Source organism: Lytechinus variegatus, chromosome 2 (genome assembly GCF_018143015.1).
Source record: "Lytechinus variegatus isolate NC3 chromosome 2, Lvar_3.0, whole genome shotgun sequence".
Taxonomy (NCBI): Eukaryota; Metazoa; Echinodermata; class Echinoidea; order Temnopleuroida; family Toxopneustidae; genus Lytechinus; species Lytechinus variegatus.
The window spans coordinates 45,506,367-45,534,111 of record NC_054741.1 but is presented as its reverse complement, the minus strand read 5'-3'; the positions used below and the strand labels follow the sequence as shown (position 1 = coordinate 45,534,111).

Genomic DNA, 27,745 nt, shown 5'->3' with positions numbered 1-27,745 from the left:
ATAACCCAAGAAAAGAAGTAATTTTATTGGAAAGAGTAAAATGAGAGGAACAATTTAAAAGAAGTTTCATCAAAATTGGTTATGAAATAAGCAAGTTATGGGAGTTTGAAAACTCTTGTTGTACTTTCTATGGGCATCCTCAAATTGGCAAACGTGCTTCAAAATGGCTGATTTTGTGGACAACTCTCCATTTGTTTTGTACACAAATTTTCAGATTTTCCTCATTATCTTGGTAAAATAAAATGTCATGGTAAAATATAATCCACACCATATATGTCAAGGTCAAGAGGAGATAATGTGAAATATGTAAAATAAAGGGGAAAATCTGAAAATATGTGTACAAAACAAATGGAGAGTTGTCCACAAAATCAGCCATTTTGAAGCACGTTTGCCAATTTGAGGATCTACATAGTAAGTACAAGACTTTTTAATCTTCCATAACTTGCTTATTTTATAACCGATTTTTATGAAACTTTTTAAATTGTTCCTCTCATTTTACTCTTTCCAATAAGATTGCTTCTCTTCTTGGGTTTTGGTTTCCTTTAAGTGGCTTGTCTGTGATTTTCATCTTATAAACTTGATTTTATAAATTGTTATATTATTACATTATTGTTTGATCACATGCATGTCTCACATAGGCCTCATCTTGCATTATGATTAGAGAGGTTAACATTCAGATAATTTTACCAATTACAAAAATTAAATTATCCATTATGTATAATAGGTACTGTTGGAAAGATCAAGAGTGCCCTGGCCCTGACGTGGCTCATCTTCCTGCGTTCTGTGGATACTTTGATACAATTCTTAGATAACATCTCAAAGGAGTACCGCTATGTGGCCAAAGAATTAAAGAAGCTGACCACTGAAGGAAAACGAAGGAGAGCAATGAAAGTAAGTTGATGTAGTTTCTTGCCAATGATGGAATAAAGATACAATGCTCCCATATTGTATTAATTTTATGGATGGTAGCAATACTCCCATATTTCTTTTTATTTTATGACTTGAGAATTCTACTGAATGAATTAGGCATCATAAATCTTATTTCATTGTTCATAATGATAGTAATAAGAAGTATGATTTATGATGCAACAAATTCAGTTTCTAGAGTGCTCAAGTTTCAAGAAAGAAATAAGAATAAAAGCTGGATCATTGAACTAAACATTTCCCCCTAAATCAAAATGCTGTAACTTTTGAACTGAATAATTTTGAGATATAATATTTTCAAGGTAATTTCTACACTCATTAAGCAACTCCTGGGGAAAACTGGGATTGATCGGTTGAGACATGCAAAAGTAATCAAAGATTGAATTAAAAGTGACCAGTTTGAAAGTCACAAGAGTCATTTTTCAGATTGTATAATTACAAAGTGATATTTTAAAAGTGACAATTTTTCCTTCTGGCAGTGCTCACTGAAGCATGGAATAAAATACATGGTTCGGAAATTATGGATGTTTGTTTTAGGGGGGACTTACTTTTTTTGTTGTGTTTAGATAATATACAGTGCATCCCACAAAAAACGAAACAGAGATTTATCATAACTTAATCACAAATACAATAGACAAATGACCCACCATTTTAAAGCTTAGAATCTCCTCTTTCATCTGAAATTACTTACATTATTTCTCATTCACGCATGAGTGAGCAAAAACAATTTGAAAAGGGGATTCCAAAAAGTCATTTGGCAGGCCGTATCTGGGTTTTAAATAGAAAACCACATTTTTAAAAAGTTCAATATCTGCTCTTTAATTTGATACCTCAATTACAGAAAATGGTCAAGAAATAATAGAGTTCTGGTTATTTGAAATAAGACTTGAATTTCAATAATTTCATAAAATGAAGAGGTTTTACAAACTCATTCGACACTCCGTTTTGTTGACGATCAGCCATGCATTAAGTCTTTTGTTGCTGTTAGATAGCTTCTGTGGGAAACCGGTGAAAACATGTTTATTACAGAGAGGGGACGGGGTAAATTAGGAGGGATCCCGTGGATGTAGGCTTAAATAATAATAAAAAAAACTATCTTCAGGAAACATGTTAACTGATGTCTCATACATCTCTCTTTTCCAAGTCGATAATACAATTTAAACAGGTTTTGTAAAGTAGCGGGAATGCTGCGGGGAATGCAGTTTTGCCACTTCGGGGTCTCCAAAAGATATATATTTCAACAAAGTTAAAATATGGATTGAGGTGGGGTACATTCGTCGTGATTCATGTGCCAGAGCTTCATTAAAGCAGTAATCTGCAAAGCAATGTCTCCTGTAAAATTTCCAAGAGAAACAAATAAAACAAAATTAATAGTGTTTTACCGATACCGAAATGCATTTTGCCCGTATATCCCATAGATTACGGTGTGGCAGATACACCAACAAAAGCGATACGAGAAGCCGATGGAAGCTATTGTGTTGAGATTGTGTATCTCGAATGACATACCATTGATCGCTTTATTGTCCGATTCGTGAGTGTGACTGTGACATAGAGGTTGTTTTGGTCTCGTTTTAGCGCAATATCACGTCATACATTTTGACATATTTGCCCTCTTTCTAAGCAAATTAAGACACTAATACTGTCATGAAGCATATCGATGTTTTCGCTAATATATTCTCTATCATGACATGTTGACATTGTGTATTAATTGCTGCTATTTATAAAACAGTTAAGGATTCATGAAAAAAATGCTCTGTTTTAAATTATAATTTGCATAATTTATGTAAATTAGGTAATAATAAACAAGGATATCTCAATCATTTTATGTCAATTTTCTTCCCTTTCTTACCCTAAGTCTTTATTTCCAATTTTAGGGCAGTTCTGGTTAAATATATATTCTTAAATAACTTGTTTTCACTATATCGACCTAATATGCAAATTTATGCAAATTACTTGCTTATTTGCATAGATACAGCGTGTCTCTTTGGATGAATCCTTTTCTTTTGACTCAAGGAACATTTGTGCCAAGTGGGACATTTGTACTAAAAAATGCAGCGTTCACCCCTTTTTTTGCAGTTAACAAGTCTACTATTACTGTTCATAACAACAATGTGGATTTTCCCCTAATCACACATTTCTCCAGAATAGTGGACAGTCAATGTGTGTTTGCACCTTAACTCTTCTGAATTTAAATACTTTAAAAACAACTACTATTATGCTATCAGTTCATGAGTGAACACATGTATCAACATTAATGTCTTATTTAGGAAATCAAGTTAAAAAGACCAATTCAAAATATTACCATTTCCACTTCCATGTTGAGTTTTTTTTTTATGATCAGGCTGTGTTGTAATCAGAGTTGAAATGAAAATAATTGCACCTCTTAATTTGTAAAGGTATGTTTTACCTTCTGATACATAGAAACACAAACCTGCAGAGCTCCAAGACATGTCTGGTAAGGAAAGTGAAAAAGAAGAATTAGAGACTAAAGGAACAGAAGAAAAACAGGCAAAAGATGGTGCAACAGGAAGTCCTGCTGATGAGAACGAATCTCCAACAAGGGATATCAGGTAAACAGAGAATGGGATTGTACTGATATCCATTAATGTAGGTTGTTGCTTATTAATGTTAGCAGAATTGAGAAAGTTGTCTTGTCTAATGAAGTGCTCTACAGTGTAAAAATGACTACTAACACTGCATGTGGCTGGACAGTAATTTTAAAGAGTGTGCTTGTGTATAGTGTGTGTGTGCCTCAAAAATATAGTTACAATGTTGAAATTAAGAAACAAGATATTTTGAAAAATTAGGTCATGCAATTAACTTTGGTCAAAGCTATTTAGTTTTCTTGGTTTATGTTCTGGGGTTATCCTTATTGATTTGGTGCCAGTTGTTATTATGAGAAGATGTTAGATACAAACTAATGATAGCATTGGATTACATGCTGCTGTTATACAGTGTTTATTTAAAAAAAGATTACACTTTGAAATAATCCTATAAAATATGTTTGTAATACCCTGAAGCATTTTCCACATGTATACATTTTTTTTTCCTTTAATAAAAATGACGATATGACTGTCAGCAAATCTTTCCACTTGAGTGAGCACCCTTTACTTTTAAAAAGATTGTGAAAAATGATTTGCGCAAAACTTGGGAATAGTATAAGGGTATAGAAGAAGACATTAATCATGAAGAGCACATAGACTTTTAGCTAAGAAGATTGATTTGATGATATTTTTTGCCTTATAGCTTGTTTCCTTGCTCTAACATTCCCTCTAACACCAATCCCATGTGTACAGCACGATTACTCATTTTTCCCCCATTACACAGCATAAAAATTGGCATATTTGAGCAAACTAATTTCTGCAAGCTTTCCAAAACTGGACATTGCTCACTCAAGCATAACATTCTGTCTGAATTTTTACTTTCATCTGATAAATGAGACCCAACCTCAAGAATATCTGTGTAAAATTTATTCCCATGTGGTATCTTTTTCAAAGTGTAGACTTTTTATTGATATGCAGTGTATATAGCTATGTTTGAATTACTAATTGCACAAAAAGTATGGAGTCTAATAATATCTTATACAAAGAATAACTTATTTTTGAGAATGATCATTTGTGTGATGCTTAGAAGAGATGCCATTTACTGTGATGTCATTTTTTGTAATTTGATGTCTTCTCCCAATAACAAATATTAGGAAAGGCTGTTTTTAATGATTAAAAGTTTTTAAATGTGCTTTTGTCAATATAACTGTATGTGCTCTGTTTTGGGTTTTTTGTGTGTATGATTGGACTGTAAAAAAATGTGTCTATTGTAAACTATCAATGAAGTTTTGTACAGGTAAATAGATATAAAGCTTTGACTAAACATATGATGTACATTTTGATGGATATTTATTAGGAAGTTTCAATTTGACTTTATGTTTTTGCTTACTAAATGTTGGGACACGATGCACTCTTATGAATGCCTGATTTCTAATATTAATACAAAGAAAACAAGTTTATGAAAGAATTTACAAAGCAAATGGCATGCTCCAATCATTCCCAACAAACATTTTTCAAAATTTCATATCTTTTTATCAAACATTTTCTAGCTTTTCATTTGGTTGTAATGACATAATCTTGTCATTATCATTGGAGTTTAATGGATTAGTAAATGAAAAACATGAATCATATGCTTTCCATTTTATTTTTACTAGGCTTATTTTGATTTAGCCATTGGTGTCAGATAAAATATTGTTTTAAACACTGCCTTATTATTTTTGTTTTGTTTGTTTATTTTGTGGCTGCATGAAAATTTGTCTTTATTATTTTGCTGGCTGTTTATCTTTGCTGTCATACCCATTCTACACTCCCCTGATCTAAAATGCCACGCCCCTTTCTCTGCACCCCTTCCTACTGCTTCGCCCTTCTTGCATGGCTTGCAGAGTATCCATCAACCCTGAGCCCACGTCCGAAGTGATATTTCAGAAGTTCATGGAGAGGTGAGAGTTCATGCATAACGCTGCATTGTCTCCAGAGAGTTTAGTAAATCAGATCATTAATACTTAGTTGGGCTAAGAAAAAGGTTGTTTATTTCATATTCACAAAATTGCACCTGATCACGTGCAGCCTTGCAAAAGCTTACCGAAATCATGGGCCTACTACAACTGGACATTCAACGAGCAAATTTTATAACCACCACATGTTTTCAAAATTGCTGTCACACAGTTAACTTTCTCTTTAAACTATTTTATGACCTTGCCCGCGGCGTGTGTTTATACAATGCTCTTGTGAACCCGCTGATCGTCACCAAGAAATCACAGGCCCTCTTTCGGCCAGACGATCATTGCTCCAGCTCTGATCATTCTGTTTACGGGAAAGCCCCTGCTTCATGTTACCCACACTGCAATGCGCTCTTAACATCTGGTTTTCAGTGCACAATATTATGCTATTGATATCGTGCGATTGTTGTCTGATCATCACAAAAAATATGGTTAAATTTTGTCAATACTGTAAAAATTTTACGTCCATATCTAAATCACTTTTCAAGTGAAGATTAGTGCGAGTTATGAGGAAAGGATTTTTAATGTCTTTCTGCGCATATTTCCGACAAACTTTCTCTGCAATTTTTGTTGTACATGAAGATATTCTGATCTTCACGGTAATAGGAATGCAGTCTTTGAGCGGTTGCAAGCGATGTACATGTACGTAAAATATATGTACATCCAAAGCTGTTTTCTTATTTCTGTGTCATTTTGACGGAGCAAGCGTTTGCTGCTGTGTGTACTTCTTTTGGAAGTGAACAAACAACATTGCAATGTGTGGAGCAATGCACAATTGATTTCTGCTGCCCATCTGTGACAGCGTGTTTAAGGCTTGCTTGATGAGTGTCAGCTTTTGCGCTCTGTTTGTAAAAGGATTAGTGGCTCGAAGAAGAGGATTCGTTGAATGTTTAGTTGTGGTAGGTCCATGCCAAAATCAGGTTAAATTGTGATTGAACATAAGGCGAATCAAGTATTACTAAACATCCTGCCTGAGTTTGAAGTCACATGACCAAGGTCAAAGGTCATTAAGGGTCAATGAACTTTTGGCCAAGTTAGGAGTATTTGTTGAATTACCATGATAACTTGAAAGTATATGGATCTGATTAATATAAGAGGATATAAAAGTAATCAACTATCACTGAACATCCTGTGCAAGTTTCAGGTCAGATGACCAAGGTAAAGGTCATTTAAGGTCAATGAACTTTGGCCAAGTTGGGGGTATTTATTGAATTACCATCATAACTGAAATTGTATTGGTCTAGTTCATAAAACTTGGAAATAAAAGTAATCAAGTATCACTGAATATCCTGTGCGAGTTTCAGGTCACATGATCAAGGTCAAATATCATTTAAGGTCAATGAACTTTGGCCATTTTGGGGTATTTGTTGAATTACCATCATAACTCTGAAATTGTATTGGTCTAGTTCATAAAATTTGGACATACATGTAAGAGTAATCAAGTATCGCTGAACATCCTGTGCGAGTTTCAGGTGACATGACCAAGGTCGAAGGTCATAAAGGTCAATGAACTTTGGCCATGTTGGAGGTAATTATTAAATTGCTGTCATAACTTTCAAAGTTTATGGATATACATGTAGTTTATGAATTGTGGACATAAGGGTAATCAAGTATCACTGACAAGTCTTAGGTCACATGATAAAGATCAAATGTCATTTAGGGTCAATGAACGTAGTATTGTATCATTATATGAATGGTGTTTTTTGTGAATGATTATTTTATAGTAGTTTTCAAAATTTAGCACTGCTGCTATATTGAATCGCATAGTGCAGGTGAGACTGCCATAGACGCTCTACTTGTTTATTCTATGAAGGTTCAATCTTCAAGAATGCATTGTTACATCTTGTGATGTATTGAGAAGAATGATGAAGAAGGCAATCTTTAAGAATCATTTTTTTTAATTATTGATAGGATCATATTGATATTCATTTTCATAGGGCCATGGGAAATTTATTTTTAAAACACAAAGTATGCACATCTTCACAAAAATATATGATGATGACACTTTTTTCCCCACAAGTTGATTTCTTTGGGCATAAACTTTGAGGAATTGGAATATCAGAGTTATCCTTAAATGAGGCTACTTTGAGATGTTTTATGATAAAATTTCTGTGTTGCTGTTTGTTTTCTTTTGATTTGTGACATTGATGTCATAGTCTGATGTGATGACAAACAATGTTAAGTATTGGAAAACTACATATGCTCCATGCTGTTTATCTGTCATGTCATTCACATTTCTTATGCAGCAATGGCCATGATGAAACATGCTCCACAGCTGAGACCAGCTCAAGCGATCAATTCCGCCGCACCATGATACGCCCCGTTCGTCTGATCTACGCTGCCCTCTATGCCATAATAGCCCAATCACAGCTGGTATGCTACTTCATTATCATTCTCAACCAGTTGTTATCAGCCAGTCTCCTCTCTTTACCCCTGGTACTCATAGTTTTCCTCTGGGCAATGCTCTCCGTACCTCGCCCTACCAAGACCTTTTGGATTACGGTCATCTCGTACACTGAGGTAGGGAAAGCTCTATTTGATAATGCAGTGTTAATTCATAATAATATAAGTATGATTATATATGTACCATCATATCAACATGAACACCAGTGATGTGATATCATTGGTGATAATGATTATTGTGATAACGGTATTGAAGAAGAGGGAAAAGGGAAGAATTGGAGAAAAAGGAAGAGAGTTAGAAGGAGGGAGGGAGATGAGGGGAAGGAAAAGTAGGAGGAGGGAGGAAATTGATTTTTAACCACAAATGCCATATCAAATATATTCTGGATCGGACTGCATTGGAAGAGAGAGAGAGAGAGAGGAGGGGTTGAGAAATGAAAGATGAGTAAAAAAGGGAGAAATCATTGTCATGATATGGTTCTTCTTTTTATACCCTCCGCCAAATGAAGTTTGAAGGGGGCGGGGTCAGTCAATTGCAAATCTTGCATATCGAATTTCTTCCTCAGTTTTCAACCAATTCTCGTAAAACTGGATACATATTGGTGTTGGGGTGAAGAAGTGCAAGACATGTGTTGGAAATTGTGCTGCCATGGTAATGTTATATTTTGGCCAAAATACGGTAAAACTATTGCAGTTCAAACTACTTCATCAATTTTCAACCAATTTTCATGAAAATTAGCTGACAAATTGGGTTTGAGGTTAAGATGTGTGAGACAACATATTTTGTGTGTGTCGGAAATCATGTTGCCATACATATGTCACAAATTATCTTTTAGTTCAAACTACTTCATCAGTTTTTAACCAATTCTCATATTTTGCTCACACATATTTCTTGGGGTAAAGATGGGCAAGACATTTGGAAGAACCATGTGTTGGAAACTGTTGCTATGGTAACCGTGTAGGGTGGGGGTATTAATCACCGTTATTGATAGTTTATAATTGCTACTGTTGATAAACTCTTTTGCCTTCTCTCAACTACAGGTAATTGTCATCTTGAAGTACCTGTTCCAGTTCCAGTTTTACCCATGGAACAGTGACACATCAAAGGATCTTCATAGCACTGATCCACTTTGGTTCCCTAGGATCCTTGGTATTGAACAGAAGCCCAACTATGCAGTCCTGGACCTGTGTATCCTGCTATCAGTTTTCTTCCATCGCTCAGTTCTTATTGTAAGACCTATTTCCCTCTTTTTTCAGACCTCACCATTTTGGCTTCCATTTGACTAATGCTTTCATAGGAATTCCTGCTAACTATACCTCAATATTGATACTGTCAAACCTCAGGTTTGGATTCACTTGTTCCATATTAAAAAGAGCATAAGTGGAAATCACGTTCTTATAAAGACTGCTTAACTCCTTTCCCATGAGTGTTATACATATGCACGTAGCTCTCCTAAATTCTTTGTTCACATGCAAAAGGGAATGTTCTCCCTATAAATGAATTGACTTTATTTAAAGTATAATAAAGATCAGTGTGGATAAATGCCTTGCAGCCCTTTGCTCAATGTCATTAGTGCTGCTGTGGATATCAAATCCTTGATACTCAACATCAACACCTGTACCCTTTAGAAGTTGGAGATCATATCATGGTAACCTTGATTGTGATTAGCTTTAGAGCCATGTTACCTTAGTTGTAACTCTTTACAAAACAGGTCGCTGGGCCCTGTTTTGCTTCCATTTTGTCACCATAATGGTAACTTCTATGCAACGGGGCCCTGATCCCTCTTTCATTTTATTGTCTCTCCTGCATAGCAGAGCGAGACCATAGGCGCCGCTTTTCCGATGGCATTGGCATTGTCAACATTGAAATCTTATCCAAAGTCAAGTTTTTGAAATGCCATCGTAGCTTAGAAAGTATATGGACCTATTTCATGAAACTTGGACATTAGGGTAATAAAGTATCACTGAACATCCTGCCTGAGATCTAGGTCACATGACCAAGGTCAAAGGTCATTTGGGAATCAACATTAAAATCTTGACTAAGTTTAAGATTTCAAAATGTCATCATAACTTTGAAAGTATATAGATCCAGCTCATAAAACTTGGACATGATAGTATTGAAGTATCGCTAATTGTCTTGCATGAGTGTTAGGTCACATGATCCAGGTCAGAGGTCATGTAGGGTCAATGAACTTTGACCATGTTGTGTGTATTCGATGAAATACCATCATAACTTTGAAAGCTTATCAACCTAGTTCATGAAACTTGGAGAAATGAGTAGTCAAGCATCCTTGATCTTCTTGCACCAGTTTCAGCTTACATGTATGTGATTAAGGTCAAAGATCATCCAAGGTCATTGAACTTATGAATTGTGTTTTTGTGAATAATTATTTATTTATAGTAATTTTCAAATTCAGCATTGCTGCTACATGCATATTGAATCTGTAATGCAAGCAAGACTTTCAGAAGTATTCCACTTGTTCAGTGATATTCACAGCTACTTTTTCAAAATATCTATTTCAAAAAATCAATATATGGTCAATGTTGACATACAGACATTTGTTTCTACCCATACAGAGGCATGGACTATGGCAAGAGTCTCGTGTTGTGCCTGATCTCGACAGTCAACAAACAGATGATGTCCCTGCCCTGACCAGTACAGACATGGCTGTAGAAGATCAGAATGGCGATGAGATGGAAAGAGCTGGGAAGAAGGATAAGAAGAAGAAAAAGAAGAAGAGGAAAGAAAAGGAGAAAAAGCCGGCAGAAGAAGGTAGGGAGTGAGTTGATGGCTAGTTTTACTTCATATTTTGAACTTAAAGCACAACTTTTTTCAGAGTTCATTTTCCGGTAAACTCAATCATGTATCATTTGGAAAGGAGGATGCTTATTATTTCTAAAGCAAAGCATTTAGCCTTAGCCATTGGAGCGTTGTGGCCCAGTGGATTAGTCTTCGGACTTTAAAACAGGGTCGTGGGTTCGAATCCCAGCCATGGCGTAATTTCCTTCAGCAAGAAACTGATCCACGATGTGCTGCACTCGACCCAGGTTAGGTAAATGGGTACCGGTAGGAAGTAATTCCTTAAGAAGCTGTGTGCGCTATGAACGCCTAGCTTAGCCGGGTAATATAGGAGCGCCTTGAGCACCTAACAAGGTGGAAATGTGCGCAATATAAATATCCTATATTATTATTATTATTATTAGTAAGACTGACAAAACATTTGAAATCATGTAGCCAATTTTTGAGGACCAATCTTATATTTAAAGGGAAGTTCACCCTGATGAAAAGTTTGTTGTAAAAATAGCTGAAAAAAATATTGGTGAAGGTTTTAGGAAAATCCTTCAAATATTTAAAAATTTATTAGAATTTAAAGTTGTTGATTTGTGACGTTATAAATGAGCAGATGCTCCATATGTTATGTAATATCAAATGCATAAATTTCTTCTTTTTTTATGGTTCATGATGACTTTTTTCTATTTAGGATATTTTTGTAGTGATTTTTTTTGTCTTGCCTGCCAGAAGTGAAATTTTTCACAATTTGCAAGAGAAAAAAGAGGAAGAACATTCCATTTGAGGCATCTTTTTTTGTCTGAAATTCACTTATTTATCAAAATATTTTATTCAAAAGAAATAGTATAAAAGAGTAATGTTTACTCTTTCATATGCTACAAAAATAATCAATTTTACTCAAGAAGAAAGTGGTTAAATTCTTTGAGAAACAAAGTCTCACAATTCACGAGATTTTGCAGGGACATGAATTCAGCCACGAGAGGACTTGGATAAATCTTGCTTATTTGCTCATTAAAACGGGCTTGCAGACCGACTGTATGTTTAAAAGAACATTTAGATTTAACATTTAAGCATATGATATAATGTGTAAGTCACTTTGATGCTAATCATTTCTGTACTGCCAGCTTAACAATTATTCATCAATCTTACATTCCCCTTACTAGCTTCTCTAATCTAGTCCAGTGATGGGTGAGAGGTTATAGTGTGAAAGGACAGAGGCTGACCTCCCTTGGAGTCTATGCCCCTAGTGGTGGCTTTCACACCTCCCAAGTAGAATTAACTCTATATCCATGGTGGCAAAATGCCTCATCAGGAAAGGGGTCCATAACTTGCTACCCCGCCTGACCTGCTGGGGTGGAACACATCTGAGCTCGTGCTCCCTCTGTTGCAAGGGAGGCTTTCACAACCCCTTCGATTTAAGTTGTGCACCATTTGCATAGCGTGCCTTTTTCGATGTAGGGATTTATGCACAGGTCTCTGGAGTTTGAGGCACAGCCGGGCCTGAGCGTCCTCGGACCTAGGGGGCCCCCTGTAGGGGTTACGTTCTTGGGGGATTTCACTGCCCGTCAAGCGTTACTTATACCCCGTTGACATCCAGTGCTCTGTTGGGGAAGGAGACTATGGCTTGTTTGACCGTTAACTTTGGTTCCACCTCGAGCCTCGGCCCGTTTTTTGGCTTTTTCCGCTCACTGTTCCCGATGTTGACGATCTCGAGTTCACTGGCATGTTCCTTCAGTGCCTCCACCCCAGTTGCATTGGTTCCCCCCTTCCCCTGGTCCATTGTGTTATTAATTTCTTTGTCCTCTCACTTTGCAGTTTTTGCTCAGGTTCTGTAATCTTGATCACTGCCCATGTTAAGTTGTTGGACATTGTACTGATCCCCCAAATCACTTTTTTTGGGGGGGGATTGAAGCGGAATTCGCTCCATGCTCTCAGTTGCGAGACAAGATGCATCAGGTGGGACAGCCACAGGGTCTGCTTGATCCCAATGCCTTCTTTTATTGATGTATAAAGGACTAGACAGTCTTGTCTAGCTCCATGAAGGTTTTTCCAAGGCCTCTGTAACTTTTCCTCTGTGACAGAGGGTAAAGTTTGATGTCTTGTCTGAGCGCAAAAATGATACCTCGATATAACTAAGAATGTTTGTAAACTGGAAAACTCTCTGTTGTGTTATGCAAACTTTTACTGCGGCTTCTCACGACTCTATTTTGCGCACGAACGTGGATGATCCGAGTGGCTGGTGTGGACAAATTGCTGGCTTATGCGAGGCCTAAAGCCCATGGTATTAGAAATATTGGCTCTTCGTGGGCATTTTTTTTAAGTTATTCATCTCGACAATATTTTTGAGGACTGCTTTTTGGCGTTCCGTCAATTTTTCAATGTCTTTTTATTTGAAATCCCTTTTGGCAAAGAGAATGCAGAGACCTCCACATCTACATCTTTCTAGCCCTTTTAGCACACTTCCCTTTTCTTTTAGCTTTTGGACATGTCTCTCTCGGATGTATCCTAGTATATCATAAAAATGTCACTTCATCTTCTCATTTACGAAATTACTGGATACATCTACTTGAGTCCCTCCCACCAGCACCTCGCCTTGCGAGGCAACATATTTCAGCTCTATTGTAGCTCACTAAGAGAATTGGGGCATGAAGCTATCAATTGCTTCGGGGTAAACCTAAGTGCATATTCATAGATCGCTGGGAGATGGCACTATTGCACAAAAAATTCTGTGAAATAATTATTTGGAGAGCAAGTTATAAGAAAATAACTAGCATAGCCAAGTAGATAGTATCCAGATAGCTCGTAAGTAAGAAAATCAGGTAAAACTTTTATGATTTGTACAATATATAATATACATTAATAATGAATGTGTGTAGTATGATTCTTATAAAGATTCATCAATCGTTTCTATCATTTTCCATGAAGGTGGAGCAAAAGCTGAGGTGCTTCTATCAACAGATGATGAACAGCAGTTAGAAGTCCAAGATGCTGAACATCAAGGATCGTCTGATCTATCAGAGCTAGAAGATCCACCGTGAGAATTATGTTTCCTTATTTCTAACAAAATATAGAATTAATAGTAATTAAATACTTTGCCTATCTGCAATAGAAAGTTTAGAAAAAAGATTATGATGATAGTTTGTTTCCCCTATCCTTCAACACGTTCCACCACCTCCATTTCAACCAAAATACATTTTGAATGGTTATTCTAACATTACGTAAAAAAATAGGATTCATATTAAAGTGAATAAACTTCCTTACAATCTTAAGGTGTATTTGTAGACCACAATGCCCCTTTCAACCCCGCCCCTTACTCCAACTACTGTCTCCCTCAAAACCTCACTCATTTTCTTTCTTTAGCTGGTTTTGCAAAAGAAACGATGTGTTACTGACAATTTCTTGCCATCCAATACACTTGTGCTTGGAAATGAAAGATAAATGTAGATAAACCTCTTTTTATTCCCAAGAGTGTTATTTCAGTCTTGTCATTCCATTGAGTCCTAATGTTTTTTCCATTTTTTTGGTTTCAATATTTCAGGAGGAGATGGTATCAGCCTGTGATAAACTTCTATCATAACATGATTGATCCTATGTATAGTGCTGTTACAGATGTCTATGTCTTCATCTTTGGTATTCAGTTCATCTGTTTCCTCATCATAGCCCTCTTCTCATCTGCATTCGGGGTAAGAACAAGTTGGGATATTTTTGTCTCTGTAGCACGTTCACAGGGTTGCGTTCCTTGAACGAATTACCAATTGAGCGTAGAAGAATGACCTAAGTCCATGGTACTTCATTTCAAGTAAATCAAGATAACCAAAAATTATTTTTGTGTTTGTCCATTGAGGATTCGGTCATTTTTGTGTCGCCTGCATAGAAGAGCGAGACAAGAGGTGCCGCTTTTCCGACGGCAGCAGAGTTTTCAACATTGAAATCATAACCTATGGTTAAGTTTTTGAGATGTCATCATAACTTTAAGTAACTTAAGTATATGGACCTAGTTCATGAAACTTGGATGTTAGGGTAATGAAGGATTACTAACATCCCGCCTGAATTTAAGATCTCATGATTAAGGTCAAAGGTCATTTAGGGTCAATGAACTTTGGCCGAATTTGGGGTACATGAATATCCATATAAATGGTGTTTAATTTCCTTTTAAATATTTTTCATTCCAATACAAATGATTTTCTATTTCAGTATATACAACTTTGTATTATTCTATGAATAATTTGTCCAATTCTTGCAGGAGGAGCGGGCCACCAGTGATGTAGCCCAGCTGATCAGCTCTAATACAATCCCAATCAGTTTCCTTCTCCTCCTACTCATCATGTTCATCATCATTGTCATCGACCGTGCCATCTATCTCTGTAAGAACGTCAAGGCAAAGTTCATCTACCTTGTTGTTCTTGTCATTGCTATCCACCTATGGCTCTTCTTTATTCTGCCGTCTTATAATAACAAGTAAGTGATATTTATGTTGGTAATTGTTATGTATGCTATCTCCTATGCTGACCAGGAATGGCATCTCAAAGCAATTTGTATCTCAGGGAAGAGGGCACTATAGAAACATTATTATTAGTAGTAGTAGTATTGTTATTATTGACTGAACCAAATAATCAAGGAGAAAAAAAAGAGTATGAAGTAATTTGACAGTTGCAGTTTGGTTTAGAACATATTGGTGGAAATAACAGAAATTTTTGGGAATGGGATTATTTGTAATCTTTGAGCACAAAACAATACCAGTAGAGAAAACTTGTGCTGCCTTGACTAGACAATTTTGGAAATGTACTAATGCCATCACCATTCATATCAGAAATATGCATGCAATATGTATTATTTATTATTTCAAATTTGCATTGTGATAAACCAGAAGTTGACAGGCAAATGGATGTTTTGGGGTTTATTTTAATTATTTATATGAAAAATAGAAATGAACTACCCAAATGGAATAGAATACTGTTAAGTTACTTTATTCTTGCTGTCTTTTAACCATGCTTGTTAGAAAATTGCTTCTGTTACTTTTCCCTTCAATTTTCCTAGGCCTTTTGTGGACAATAATCCAGCGCAAGTATGGTATTTCTTCATCTGTATCTACTTCGGTCTATCAGCTTATCAGATTACATCAGGTTATCCAACAAGAATCCTGGGTAATTTCCTCTGCAAGAACTACAATCTAGTTAGTTTGGTGCTCTTCTATGGGTAAGGTTTATTCCATCATGTCTATGCCATGTAACACTTCGAAAATGCAATTAGTTTTGCAGATGATATCATTGTGATAAATATAGATCAATCTTAAGTTCATTATTTATAAAATATGTTTAACTAATCAAAGGACATCAAGAACATTATGTTTCATCATGCCTCATTAATTGGTTTCAATTAAACCTGTGAAATTACACGGGGGCGGGGGGCTTGGAGTGCTCCCCTCCATATTTTTTGTGATTGCATTGCAGCCACCAGGAGATTCAGATTTTTGCTTCAGGACTTTTATCTCTTAAGTTTTGCGTGCATAGTTGTCCATATCGAACATATGTATTAAGGGGTGTTATAAGTAGCATGTGTATGTCATTAAAATTGTTGCATATATTTGTGTACAGTTACATGCTGTTCTTTTGTTTTTTACATAGGCTTGCATTTTAGACAAGACTATAGGCTCCGCCTTTCAGGTGACGGCGGCGTCAACATTGAAATCTTAAACTATGGTTAACTTTTTGAAATGTCACAACAACTTAGAAAGTATTCAAGGTTCATGAACTTTGACCATGTTGGGGGTAATTGTTGAACTGCCATCATAACTTTGAATGTTTGTGGATATAGTTTATGAAATGTGGGCATAGGGGTAATCAAGCATTACCGACATGTCTTCGGTCACATGTTCAAGGTAAAATGTCGTCTAGGGTCAATGAACGTAGTTTTATATCATTATATGAATGGTGTTTTTTTTAATAGTTATTTTATAATTGTTTCCAAGTCAGCACTGCTGCTATATTGAATTGTGTAATGCAGGCGAGACTGCCAGAGGCACTCCACTTATTGTATCACCCAAACAGAGTTCGGAGGATACTATGGATTTGGCCTCGTCGCGCCGCGTCCATCGCCGCAGAGATTTCCTTGTGAGCGCTCTATCAGCTGCATTTCTTCTCCGATCGTCTTCAAATTTGGCATGAAGATTGAGTATGGTATAGCAAAGAAGCCTATCGATTTTGGTGTGGGCGGAGGTCACGTGGTAAGGTCAAAGGTCATTTTCAGGTCAACATTAAAGTTTACATGCAAGACTCTCTTATGACACCTAACTCCGCAACCGTAAGTCACTTGCAACCAAACTTGGAAGATAGATGGACTTGGGGAACATGCATGTTATGCTGCAGTCAGAAGTCACATGGTAAGGTCAAAGGTCATTTTCAGGTCAACGTTAAAGTTTACATGCAAGACTCTCTTATGACACCTAACTCTGCAACCGTAAGTCACTTTTCAACCAGACTTGGATGATAGATGGACTTGGGGAACCTGCATGTTATGCTGCAGTCGGAAGTCACATGGTAAGGTCAAAGGTCATTTTCAGGTCAACGTTAAAGTTTACATGCAAGACTCTCTTATGACACCTAACTCTGCAACCGTAAGTTACTTTTCAACCAAACTTGGATGGTAGATGGATTTGGGGTACCTGCATGTTATGCTGCAGTCAGAGGTTGCATGGTAAGGTCAAAGGTCATTTTCAGGTCAACATTAAAGTTTACATGCAAGACTCTCCTAGGACACCTAACTCCACAACCGTAGGTCACTTTTCAGCCAAACTTGGATGGTAGATGGATTTGGGGTACCTGCATGTTATGCTGCAGTCAGAGGTCACATGGTAAGTTCAAAGGTCATTTTCAGGTCAACGTTGAAGTTAACATGCAAGACTCTCTCCGCAACCATAAGTCACTTTTCAACCACACTTGGATGATAGATGGACTTTAGGGACCTGCATGCTAGGGTCATTGTCGCCATGATCATTGTATTGTTTGTCAAATTTCTGTGTGAGTTCTATATATAGCAATGACGGATGATGCGGTGGGTTCGGGGGATACATGTGCTCGGCTGCGCGAGCCACCGAGCATCTCTAGTTTTCATATAAATCTTGCTTAACCCTCAATATCCCGGATAATCTTGAAACTGCAGAACATTGGGTTTGGGGCTGTTTTTGCCCCCCCCCCCCCTCTCTCCAGATCTTGGCTGTTGATCGCATGTTCGCAATGAAAATTGGCATGCACGCCACCCATTAAATTATCTCTACAATTTGATTGTTAATTGTACCAAAATTATTCAAATTCATTTTTAATTTATTTAGTAAATATTGCCCCAAAACTGCTTGATTTTTGTCTGGGGCACACTTCTTAGTATTATTATCAAATGAATATTTTAAAAATGACAATACCAAATTTTTTTCTTATGTACTGTATTATGTTTTTTCTTTGTTATTGTTTTTCTCTGTTTTTCATTTTTGTTTTTGATGTAAATTGTCAGCAACACTATTTCAGTCTTGAATAACATGGAATCTATTGCTTTAAATCAGTAAAAAGTAAAATAATGATGCATTTATCAGTTTTGGCTACATACAGAATTTGTGTTTGATTCAGAGCTGCCAGTCGTTAGGAAAAAACTTATGCTTACACCAAATTATGTCAGTACGCTTTTGACTTTTACTACTAGGCTTTAGCTATGCAACAGCTATGTACAAAATTTTAATAGATAGATAATACGTTGCGCAGGGAGAACTCAACCAAAGACGGCAATTACTGCCATTGCATGCATGATTGTGTCGCTTTGCTTACATTGCTGCGCATGTGATGATTGCCTCGGTTGAGTGCGCAATACATGATTTGTTCTATGACTATGTTCAATTTCCAACAAAGAAATCACCGTATTTGAATTTTGAGGATTGTTACTTGGGCACTGATCAGTTTTTTAACTTTTCATGTATCATTGATTAGGGTATGTGTCACTTCTTTGGATTGTTAAGGAAACAAGTCATGAAACGTCCCGCTGTTATCTTTTTGCATTACAGATTTATCATGAAAAATGTAGAGGATGGTCAAAAACAGCCCCCCCCCTGGATAGGGTTAAGAATTGGAGTTAGACTGGCATTATGCTTCTTTGTTGCTCTGATTTGAACTGGGCAAAGTTTAGAAACGGTGTGTGACATAAAAGAAAAACCTATAAAACATAAGAAAAAAAAACAATACAAAACCGAATGAAAATGTCAATTGTAAGAAGTAAATGAATTTCGTATTCATAGTTATGCAAATTTCCTATGCACATAATCTTAGATCAATATTGAATTATTTCACATTGATAATAATAATAATAATATAGGATTTTATATAGCGCACATATCCACCTTGCTAGGTACTCAAGGCGCTCCTATATTACCCTGGCTAAGCTAGTCTACCGATTCTGGTGTGCACAGCTTTTTTTAGGAATTACTTCCTGCCGGTACCCATTTACCTCACCTGGGTCGAGTGCAGCTCAGTGTGGATAAATTTCTTGCTGAAGGTAAACACTCCATGGCAAGGATTCGAACCCACGACCCTCTGTTTGAAAGGCGAGAGTCAGGACCACTAGACCACGATGCGCCCACGTTTGGGAAACATTATTTATTATTGCACTGTTTTCATATATTTTTCTACTTGTTTAGGTTGAAATTGTGAAAATTTTCCAAAAAAGCATGAAATATTCATTATGAATATCTAATTAGCTATTTGTTCAAACATATGCATAATTGGTTAAAATAAATCACACTGTCAGATTCAGCAGATAAGTTCTATGAGCTTACAAATTTTCTAGGTTATTGGACCTTGCATCTTTGACATCTTTATGGAGCAAAAAAGCCCAGTACAATAGGCATTATAAACTTTCATCTAGATTCAGCATATGTAGATTCTTATTGATATTTGATATTGTGTAATCTCGGACATTAGGCCTATACTTATATTTCATCAGACGATCAAATCTTCATAGTTTGTAGATTTGAATATTGAATGCTTCTTTTGATTGTAGATGGCGTGTTATTCCATTCCTAACTGAGCTACGTACTCTGATGGATTGGATCTGGACCGATACTACCCTATCACTCAGCCACTGGCTACAGGTGGAAGACATCTACGCTAATGTATATCCTATCAAATGCTTCAGGAATAGAGAAGTGGTGAGTGATATGAAGGGAGAGAGAGGGAGGGGAATGTTGGCTGTAGATTGAAGGCATGTATACCTTATCTCAGGAATAGAGAAGTGGTGAGTGATGAGAGAAAATGGACAGATAAAGAGACAGACAAACAAGCAGAAAAATAGGGACAGATCAAAAGCTTTTGGATAGAGGGCCTGTGGAAGATATAAAAAGTGTGAAGATGAAACAGATGAAAGACAGAAATATTGAGTTGATTAGTGAGAGATAATGAAGGATGATAATCAAGAGGAAAAATAAACCAAGGCTTAAGGGAGAGATGAATAAAAAAAGGAATATACTGTTAGTATTTTATAGGCCTGTTTAGGTCCATTTTTTATGCACTTGTACACGGCATGTTTTTCCGTCATATGCACGTTGTAAACACAAACGGCCAGCTATGCTAGGTACGATAACTTGCATTGTCTGAATTTCCACCAATAATTCATGAACTGATGATTACAATACTCACATTTTTTTTCACTTAATTTTTTTTCTTATAAGCAAATATAAAGTGTTAGAAAATGACTGTAGATTGCTTTGATATCATAAATGCCAATCCCGATCACTTGAAAGTTTGTCCGCGAGATCGGAGATGACACAAAGTTAGTATTCCTAATATTATGGCCAATAAACAGGCCAAACTTTGAATAAAATAATCTTATTTCCTGGACCTTTCATATTTAATGCAAAATGTGATTTCTTGAAAAATCGCGTTGCAACAAATCGCATAGTGTGAGCCGAGCTTAACTCACATCGAATACTTAATTAATGGTTAAATGTATGCCAACTCTGATCCTATAGCACCAAGGCAAAATAGATCATAATATATGGAGAATGAGAAGGAATTATATTTATAGTTTTTTCTGAAAGAGAGAAAGGGAGAGAGAGAACATAGGAGTTTTTCTTACTTTTAAACCCAATCACCTGTGAAAAATTGTGTGTTTCCAATGTGCACTATAGGCCTACCCTGTTCCCCGTGGCACCAAGACACCCTGGATCATCAAGTATGGAGTAGGAGGAGGGATGTTGATAGCTCTTATCTTTGTTCTTTGGTTCCCTCTCATCCTCATCTCATTAGCAAACACCACCAGTATCATGAACCCACCTACATCAATGTCAGTTGAAATTGGTTTTGGTGGATTTGAGGTAAGTACAGAGATTTTCTTTTTAAAGGCATACAATTTAATAATGGCCAGACCCATTTGAAATTTTTACCCAGCACAGCAACGTTTCCTGACATTCTTCTTTTAAGTCTTGGCGCAACTTTTTAGACTGAATTTTTGACACCCAGATATGCAGTTCAGAAGTTGCTTATTTTATAAGTGCATGTCAGACCCAAGTTAACTATTAGATCCAGGCCAATATTACATTGACATCAATAGGGCTAATAAGGTATTCATGTGGCCAATGCTTAGATCATGTTAAACTGTTCATTTTGGCTGTGGATGTTTTTCATCATGCTCAGTGATATTAATTTTTTTTTAAATGGTGAAATGCAAAAAAAAAATATGTGATGACATTATTTTGGTACTCAGAACTTCTTTTAACCATAATATTTTCTTTGGCAATTTGGTGGATTCACTATACGTTATGCCATCTATCGATTGCAGCTTACAGGCCAAAATTCGCAATGCATCATGGGAAAAAGTCGACATCTTTTGCACTTGCAAGTACTTAAGTGAATGCATGCATGCGATTGTTCAGCGATGGCCGACGCAGAGCTGCCAAGTAGTACTGATTTTCTGTATTTAGTACTGAAAATAGAGAAGAATACTGATGGTTTCATGAAAAATACTGATTTCTTAAGTTTCAGTTTATGTGTTCTATGGTATTCCTGTGAAAATACTAATTTCCTCACCAAAATACTGATTTTTCAGCCTTGAAAATACTGAAATGTTCTTGTTCAGGTTGGCAGCTCTGTTGACGCGGCTCGACCAGATATAGGGTCCAGGAGGTACATGCAGGAGAGAAATTTGCCCAGATTTTTCTTTGCAAAATTCAGACCATTTTTGTCTCACCTGCGAAGCAAAGTGAGACTATAGGCGCCGCTTTTCCGACGGCGACGGCGACGGCGGCGGCGGCGGCGGCGGCGTCAACATCAAATCTTAACCTGAGGTTAAGTTTTTGAAATGATGTCATAACTTATAAAGTATATGGACCTAGTTAATAAAACTTGGCCATAAGGTTAATCAAGTATTACTGAACATCCTATCAGAGTTTCATGTCACATGACCAAGGTCAAAGGTCATTTAGGGTCAATGAACTTAGACCATGTTGGAGGAATCAACATCGAAATCTTAACCTGAGGTTAAGTTTTTGAAATGTCATCATAACTTAGAAAATATATGGACCTAGTTCATGAAACTTGGAGATAAGGTTAATCAAGTATCACTGAACATCCTGCATGAGTTTCACGTCACATGACCAAGGTCAAAGGTCATTTAGGGTCAATGAACTTTGGCCGAATTGGGGATATCTGTTGAATTCCCATCATAACTTTGAAAATATATGGACCTAGTTCATGAAACTTGGACATAAGGTTAATCAAGTATCACTGAACATCCTGCATGAGTTTCACGTCACATGACCAAGGTCAAAGGTCATTTAGGGTCAATGAACTTTGGCCGAATTGGGGATATCTGTTGAATTCCCATCATAACTTTGAAAGTTTATGGATCTGATTCATGAAACTTGGACATAATAGTAATCAAGTATCACAGAACATCCTGTGCGCGTTTCAGGTCTCATGATTAAGGTCAAAGGTCAATGAACTTTGGCCGAATCGGGGGTATCTGTTGAATTACCATCATAACTTTGAAAGTTTGTTGGTCTAGTTCATTAAACTTGGACATTAGAGTAATCAAGTATCACTGAACATCCTGTTCGAGTTTCAGGTCACATGATCAAGGTCAAAGGTCATGTAAGGTTAATGAACTTTGGCCATGTTGGGGTTTTTTGTTGAATAACCATCATATCTCTGTAAGTTTATTGGTCTAGTTCATAAAAAAGGGAAATAAGAGTAACCATGTATCACTGAACATCTTGTGCGAGTTAGAGTAGTATTCAAAGTGAGCACTGCTGCTATATTGAACCGCGTGATGCAGGTGAGACGGCCAGAGGCATTCCACTTGTTGTGAATTCTTGCCATATGGTTTTCATTGTTTAAAGCACTAGCATTGTGCGCTGCTGGCGCCTATGCGCGATGTCGACCCCACAGTTAATTTATGTCAATAATAGTGATGTATCCATCTACTTTGCTCGTTCATGTTTCATGGACTTCCCTCGAATATTATGTATACAGATTTTTGCGTGATAGCACAATCTCCCGGCGAGCCATGTTGCTTCTGCTCAAACCTATATCATACTTGCACGTAGGTTAAACTTACAAAGTCTCTTGTGAAAGAGCTAAGTTCACTTCCAAAATGTGTTTTTAGGCCTTATTGTGTTGCTTCTTAGCAACCTGATTCATTGCTAATCTTTAACTTCGCTACTGTATGGTTTGACTCATTTTAAATTCCCTGAGCGCGATTTTGTGAATTGCTTCTTTTTATCCCAGTGTACTATTTTTGTCTCACCTGCGAAGCAAAGTGAGACTATAGGCGCCGCTTTTCCGACGGCGGCGGCGGCGTCAACATCAAATCATAACCGAGGTTAAGTTTTTGAAATGACGTGATAACTTAGAAAGTATATGGACCTAGTTAATAAAACTTGGCCATAAGGTTAATCAAGTATTACTGAACATCCTATTAGAGTTTCATGTCACATGACCAAGGTCAAAGGTCATTTAGGGTCAATGAACTTAGACCATGTTGGAGGAATCAACATCGAAATCTTAACCTGAGGTTAAGTTTTTGAAATGTCATCATAACTTCAGGTCTCATGATTAAGGTCAAAGGTCATTTAGGGTCAATGAACTTTGGCCGAATCGGGGGTATCTGTTGAATTACCATCATAACTTTGAAAGTTTATTGGTCTAGTTCATTAAACTTGGACATTAGAGTAATCAAGTATCACTGTTGCTTCTTAGCAACCTGATTCATTGCTAATCTTTAACTTCGCTACTGTATGGTTTGACTCATTTTAAATTCCCTGAGCGCGATTTTGTGAATTGCTTCTTTTTATCCCAGTGTACTATTTTTGTCTCACCTGCGAAGCAAAGTGAGACTATAGGCGCCGCTTTTCCGGCGGCGGCGGCGTCAACATCAAATCTTAACCTGAGGTTAAGTTTTTGAAATGACGTGATAACTTAGAAAGTATATGGACCTAGTTAATAAAACTTGGACATAAGGTTAATCAAGTATCACTGAACATCCTGCATGAGTTTCACGTCACATGACCAAGGTCAAAGGTCATTTAGGGTCAATGAACTTTGGCCGAATTGGGGATATCTGTTGAATTCCCATCATAACTTTGAAAGTTTATGGATCTGATTCATGAAACTTGGACATAATAGTAATCAAGCATCACTGAAAATTTTGTGCAAGTTTCAGGTCTCATGATTAAGGTCAAGGGTCATTTAGGGTCAATGAACTTTGGCCGAATCGGGGGTATCTGTTGAATTACCATCATAACTTTGAAAGTTTATTGGTCTAGTTCATTAAACTTGGACATTAGAGTAATCAAGTATCACTGAACATCCTGTGCGCGTTTCAGGTCACATGACCAAGGTCAAAGGTCAATGAACTTTGGCCGAATTGGGTGTATCTGTTGAATTACCATCATATCTCTGTAAGTTTATTGGTCTAGTTCATAAAAAGTGGACATAAGAGTAACCATGTATCACTGAACATCTTGTGCGAGTTAGAGTAGTATTCAAAGTCAGCACTGCTGCTATATTGAACCGCGTGATGCAGGTGAGACGGCCAGAGGCATTCCACTTGTTTGTTGAATAACCATCATATCTCTGTAAGTTTATTGGTCTAGTTCATAAAAAGTGGACATAAGAGTAACCATGTATCACTGAACATCTTGTGCGAGTTAGAGTAGTATTCAAAGTCAGCACTGCTGCTATATTGAACCGCGTGATGCAGGTGAGACGGCCAGAGGCATTCCACTTGTTGTACATGGTGCCTATACGAGGTCCTCTTCCTCCCATAGCTTCCCCGCTCTCTCTTATTACAGTATTTTCTTGAGTCTTTCTCTAGCCTTGTCATCATAACAGACATCAAATAATTAAACATCAAATCTTAACCTGAGGTTAAGTTTTTGATATGACATCATAACTTAAAAAGTATATGGACCTAGTTAATAAAACTTGGCCATAAGGTTAATCAAGTATTACTGAACATCCTATTAGAGTTTCATGTCACATGACCAAGGTCAAAGGTCATTTAGGGTCAATGAACTTAGACCAAGTTGGGGGAATCAACATCAAAATCTTAACCTGAGGTTAAGTTTTTGAAATGTCATCATAACTTAGAAAAATATATGGACCTAGTTCATTAAACTTGGACATAAGGTCAATCATGTATCACCAAACATCCTACATGAGTTTCATGTCACATGACCAAGGTCAAAGGTCATTTAGGGTCAATGAACTTTGGCCGATTTGGGGGTATCTGTTGAATTACCATCATAACTTTGAAAGTTTGTGGATCTGATTCATAAATCCTGGACATAAGAGTAATCAAGTATCACTGAACATCCTGTGCACATTTTAGGTCACATGACCAAGGTCAAAGGTCAATGAACTTTGGCTAAATGGGTTATCTGTTGAATTACCATCAGAACTTTGCAAGTTTATTGATCTGACTTTTGAAACTTGGACATAAGAGTAATCAAGTATCACTGAATATCCTGTGCAAGTTTCAGGTCACATGATCAAGGTCAAAGGTCATGTGAGGTCAATGAATTTTGGCCACATTGGGGGTATTTGTTGATTTACCATCCTATCTCTGTCAGTGTATTGGTCTAGTTCATAAAACGTGGAAATGAGAGTAACCAAGTATCACTGAACATCTTGTGCGAGTTATAGTAGTTTTCAAAGTCAGCAATGCTGCTATGTTGAATCGCGTGATGCAGGTGAGACGGCCAGAGGCATTCCACTTGTTTTTTTCAGGCCGAGTCTGGCTCAGACCTATCACCTTGGATAAACCGCACCTCCGACTTTTGCTTCTATCTCGCCGAGAAAAAGGTGCGGTTAATAGACTGCTACTTCGGTAATTCATAGTGCTCTAGACCAGTGTGGGCTTGTTTCACCAAGCACCTCAGGTCGCATCCGCCGGTGTCCCTGCACACCATAGTGATCGGCCAGGCGTAGAAAGCCTTTCCACACAGAGGGAAGCTGCCAGTGTAACTCGCGTTTCACTGGCACCCAGGCCAGCACAGGGGGGTGACTCCTCCCCGCGCATCAGGTCCTGCCTGGTACAGTCATGCCGGCTCAACTAGCTGCGACTACTGGCAGTATGATGAGTCGGCTAGAAAGACATGTACATGTACGTGGCTTGCAAACCTGGCAGCTCTCGGTGCCCCATCCAAGGAGGAGACCATCCATTATTGATGAAGACTATCGTCCGTCGAGGAATCCTTTCATGACTCCTCCATGGGCACAGGTCCCTGGCCTACACCCATATTGAGAAGCACTTGTTCAGGCAAAAATCTGTGTACATGTTTTTTGAGGGCAGTCCATGAATCATGAACTAGCAAAGTAGATAGATGCATCTGATTTTCTTGTAAACAAGGAAATCAGGTAAGTATTTTCATGTTTGTCCTGTTCACTGCAACCGATAGATGGCGCACCATATTGTAAATCCACCGAATTTCAAAACTTAATGGGTGAATCATCCCTGTGTATATTTTGTCGTTTTACGGTATGACATGATGAATTGTACAGTAGTAAATAATGTGTTTTCTTACACTCACCAGCCCATCTTTAAAATGAATGCCCAGAGTGAGGACTTGAATCCCATTAATACTACACAGTGGAATAATCTACAAGCAGAATTTGCACAGGACTTGGTAAGACAGATTCATATTACATTCAATCATTGCAAGTTAACAAAATGTAATGTAATTGATACAAAGGAATCAGATTTTTTTATAGTTAATTATTAGAATATGATTACCGAAATAATGAAAAATACAGATATTGTACTCAGTTCCCAGTGTTCTCTTCTCTAAAATGCAAACCTTATGTTTGTCTTTGTTCTGAATTTCAAATTCTGTGTTCTTAAGTCACATGCACTGTGGAAGTATTTTTAAAATGTAAGTTTCCATTATTTATATGGCTGTAGTTTGTAGATTGAGCTTGGAAAACTCATGGTTAGTGCTGTCAATAGGTTTGACCATCAGAATTTCCTTCTTTTTTTATGTTATTTGATTTTGCTTTGATTTTCATGATTGTCACAGTTTTAGGCCTGAAAAATGGTGTTTTAAGTGAAAATATGTTCTTCCTGCATTTGATGGCATTTTTTGTTTTGCAGAGAACTTGGGACTGAATACCCTGATTGACTGGTTGTTCCTATCATTTCTTTGAATACCATATTAAAGCCATGTTGATTCTTTTATAACTCATGTACTTGTAGCACTGGCTTCAAATAGATATAGTTGGATCTCTTACATGTACATGTGATAGTGATTTTAGAAGTGATGTGTTATCAAATCTGCATCGACCATGCTCTTGTGATTGTGACCTAACATTACAATCATGACAACATATATTTTTTCCTCTCAGAATCATTATTCATCGTACTATTTGAGCACATAAATAAGGGGATTTGACAATTGCTTTATCCCTGAGAAAACCACATTCATTTATAGGGTTTTTGTTTTATAAAGGTTTATTCCTAAAAAAAATGCATCTGAATATTTATTGTAACCAGCCCTTTCAGTTGCCCACAGAAACATATTCCCCTAATACTGACTTTGGTCCTAAGGTGTTTTT

General features: G+C 37.0%; 1 protein-coding gene across 8 annotated transcripts in view; it reads left to right on the top strand.

The window, feature by feature from the left end:
• LOC121408143 (piezo-type mechanosensitive ion channel component 2-like) overlaps positions 1-27,745 on the top strand; it is a 188,249-nt gene that overhangs the window by 127,866 nt on the left and 32,638 nt on the right. For 7 of the 8 annotated variants that reach the window (XM_041599476.1, XM_041599472.1, XM_041599475.1 and 4 more), the window contains 13 exons: positions 725-891; positions 3,346-3,494; positions 5,351-5,407; positions 7,714-7,987; positions 8,912-9,100; positions 10,448-10,643; positions 13,587-13,695; positions 14,200-14,344; positions 14,905-15,119; positions 15,699-15,857; positions 19,698-19,845; positions 20,824-21,009; positions 26,728-26,820. In XM_041599476.1, coding sequence (XP_041455410.1) covers positions 725-891; positions 3,346-3,494; positions 5,351-5,407; positions 7,714-7,987; positions 8,912-9,100; positions 10,448-10,643; positions 13,587-13,695; positions 14,200-14,344; positions 14,905-15,119; positions 15,699-15,857; positions 19,698-19,845; positions 20,824-21,009; positions 26,728-26,820 — 2,087 coding nt within the window. The remainder of the gene's footprint in view (positions 1-724; positions 892-3,345; positions 3,495-5,350; positions 5,408-7,713; positions 7,988-8,911; positions 9,101-10,447; positions 10,644-13,586; positions 13,696-14,199; positions 14,345-14,904; positions 15,120-15,698; positions 15,858-19,697; positions 19,846-20,823; positions 21,010-26,727; positions 26,821-27,745) is intronic. The other variant, XM_041599477.1, reaches the window with a different exon arrangement.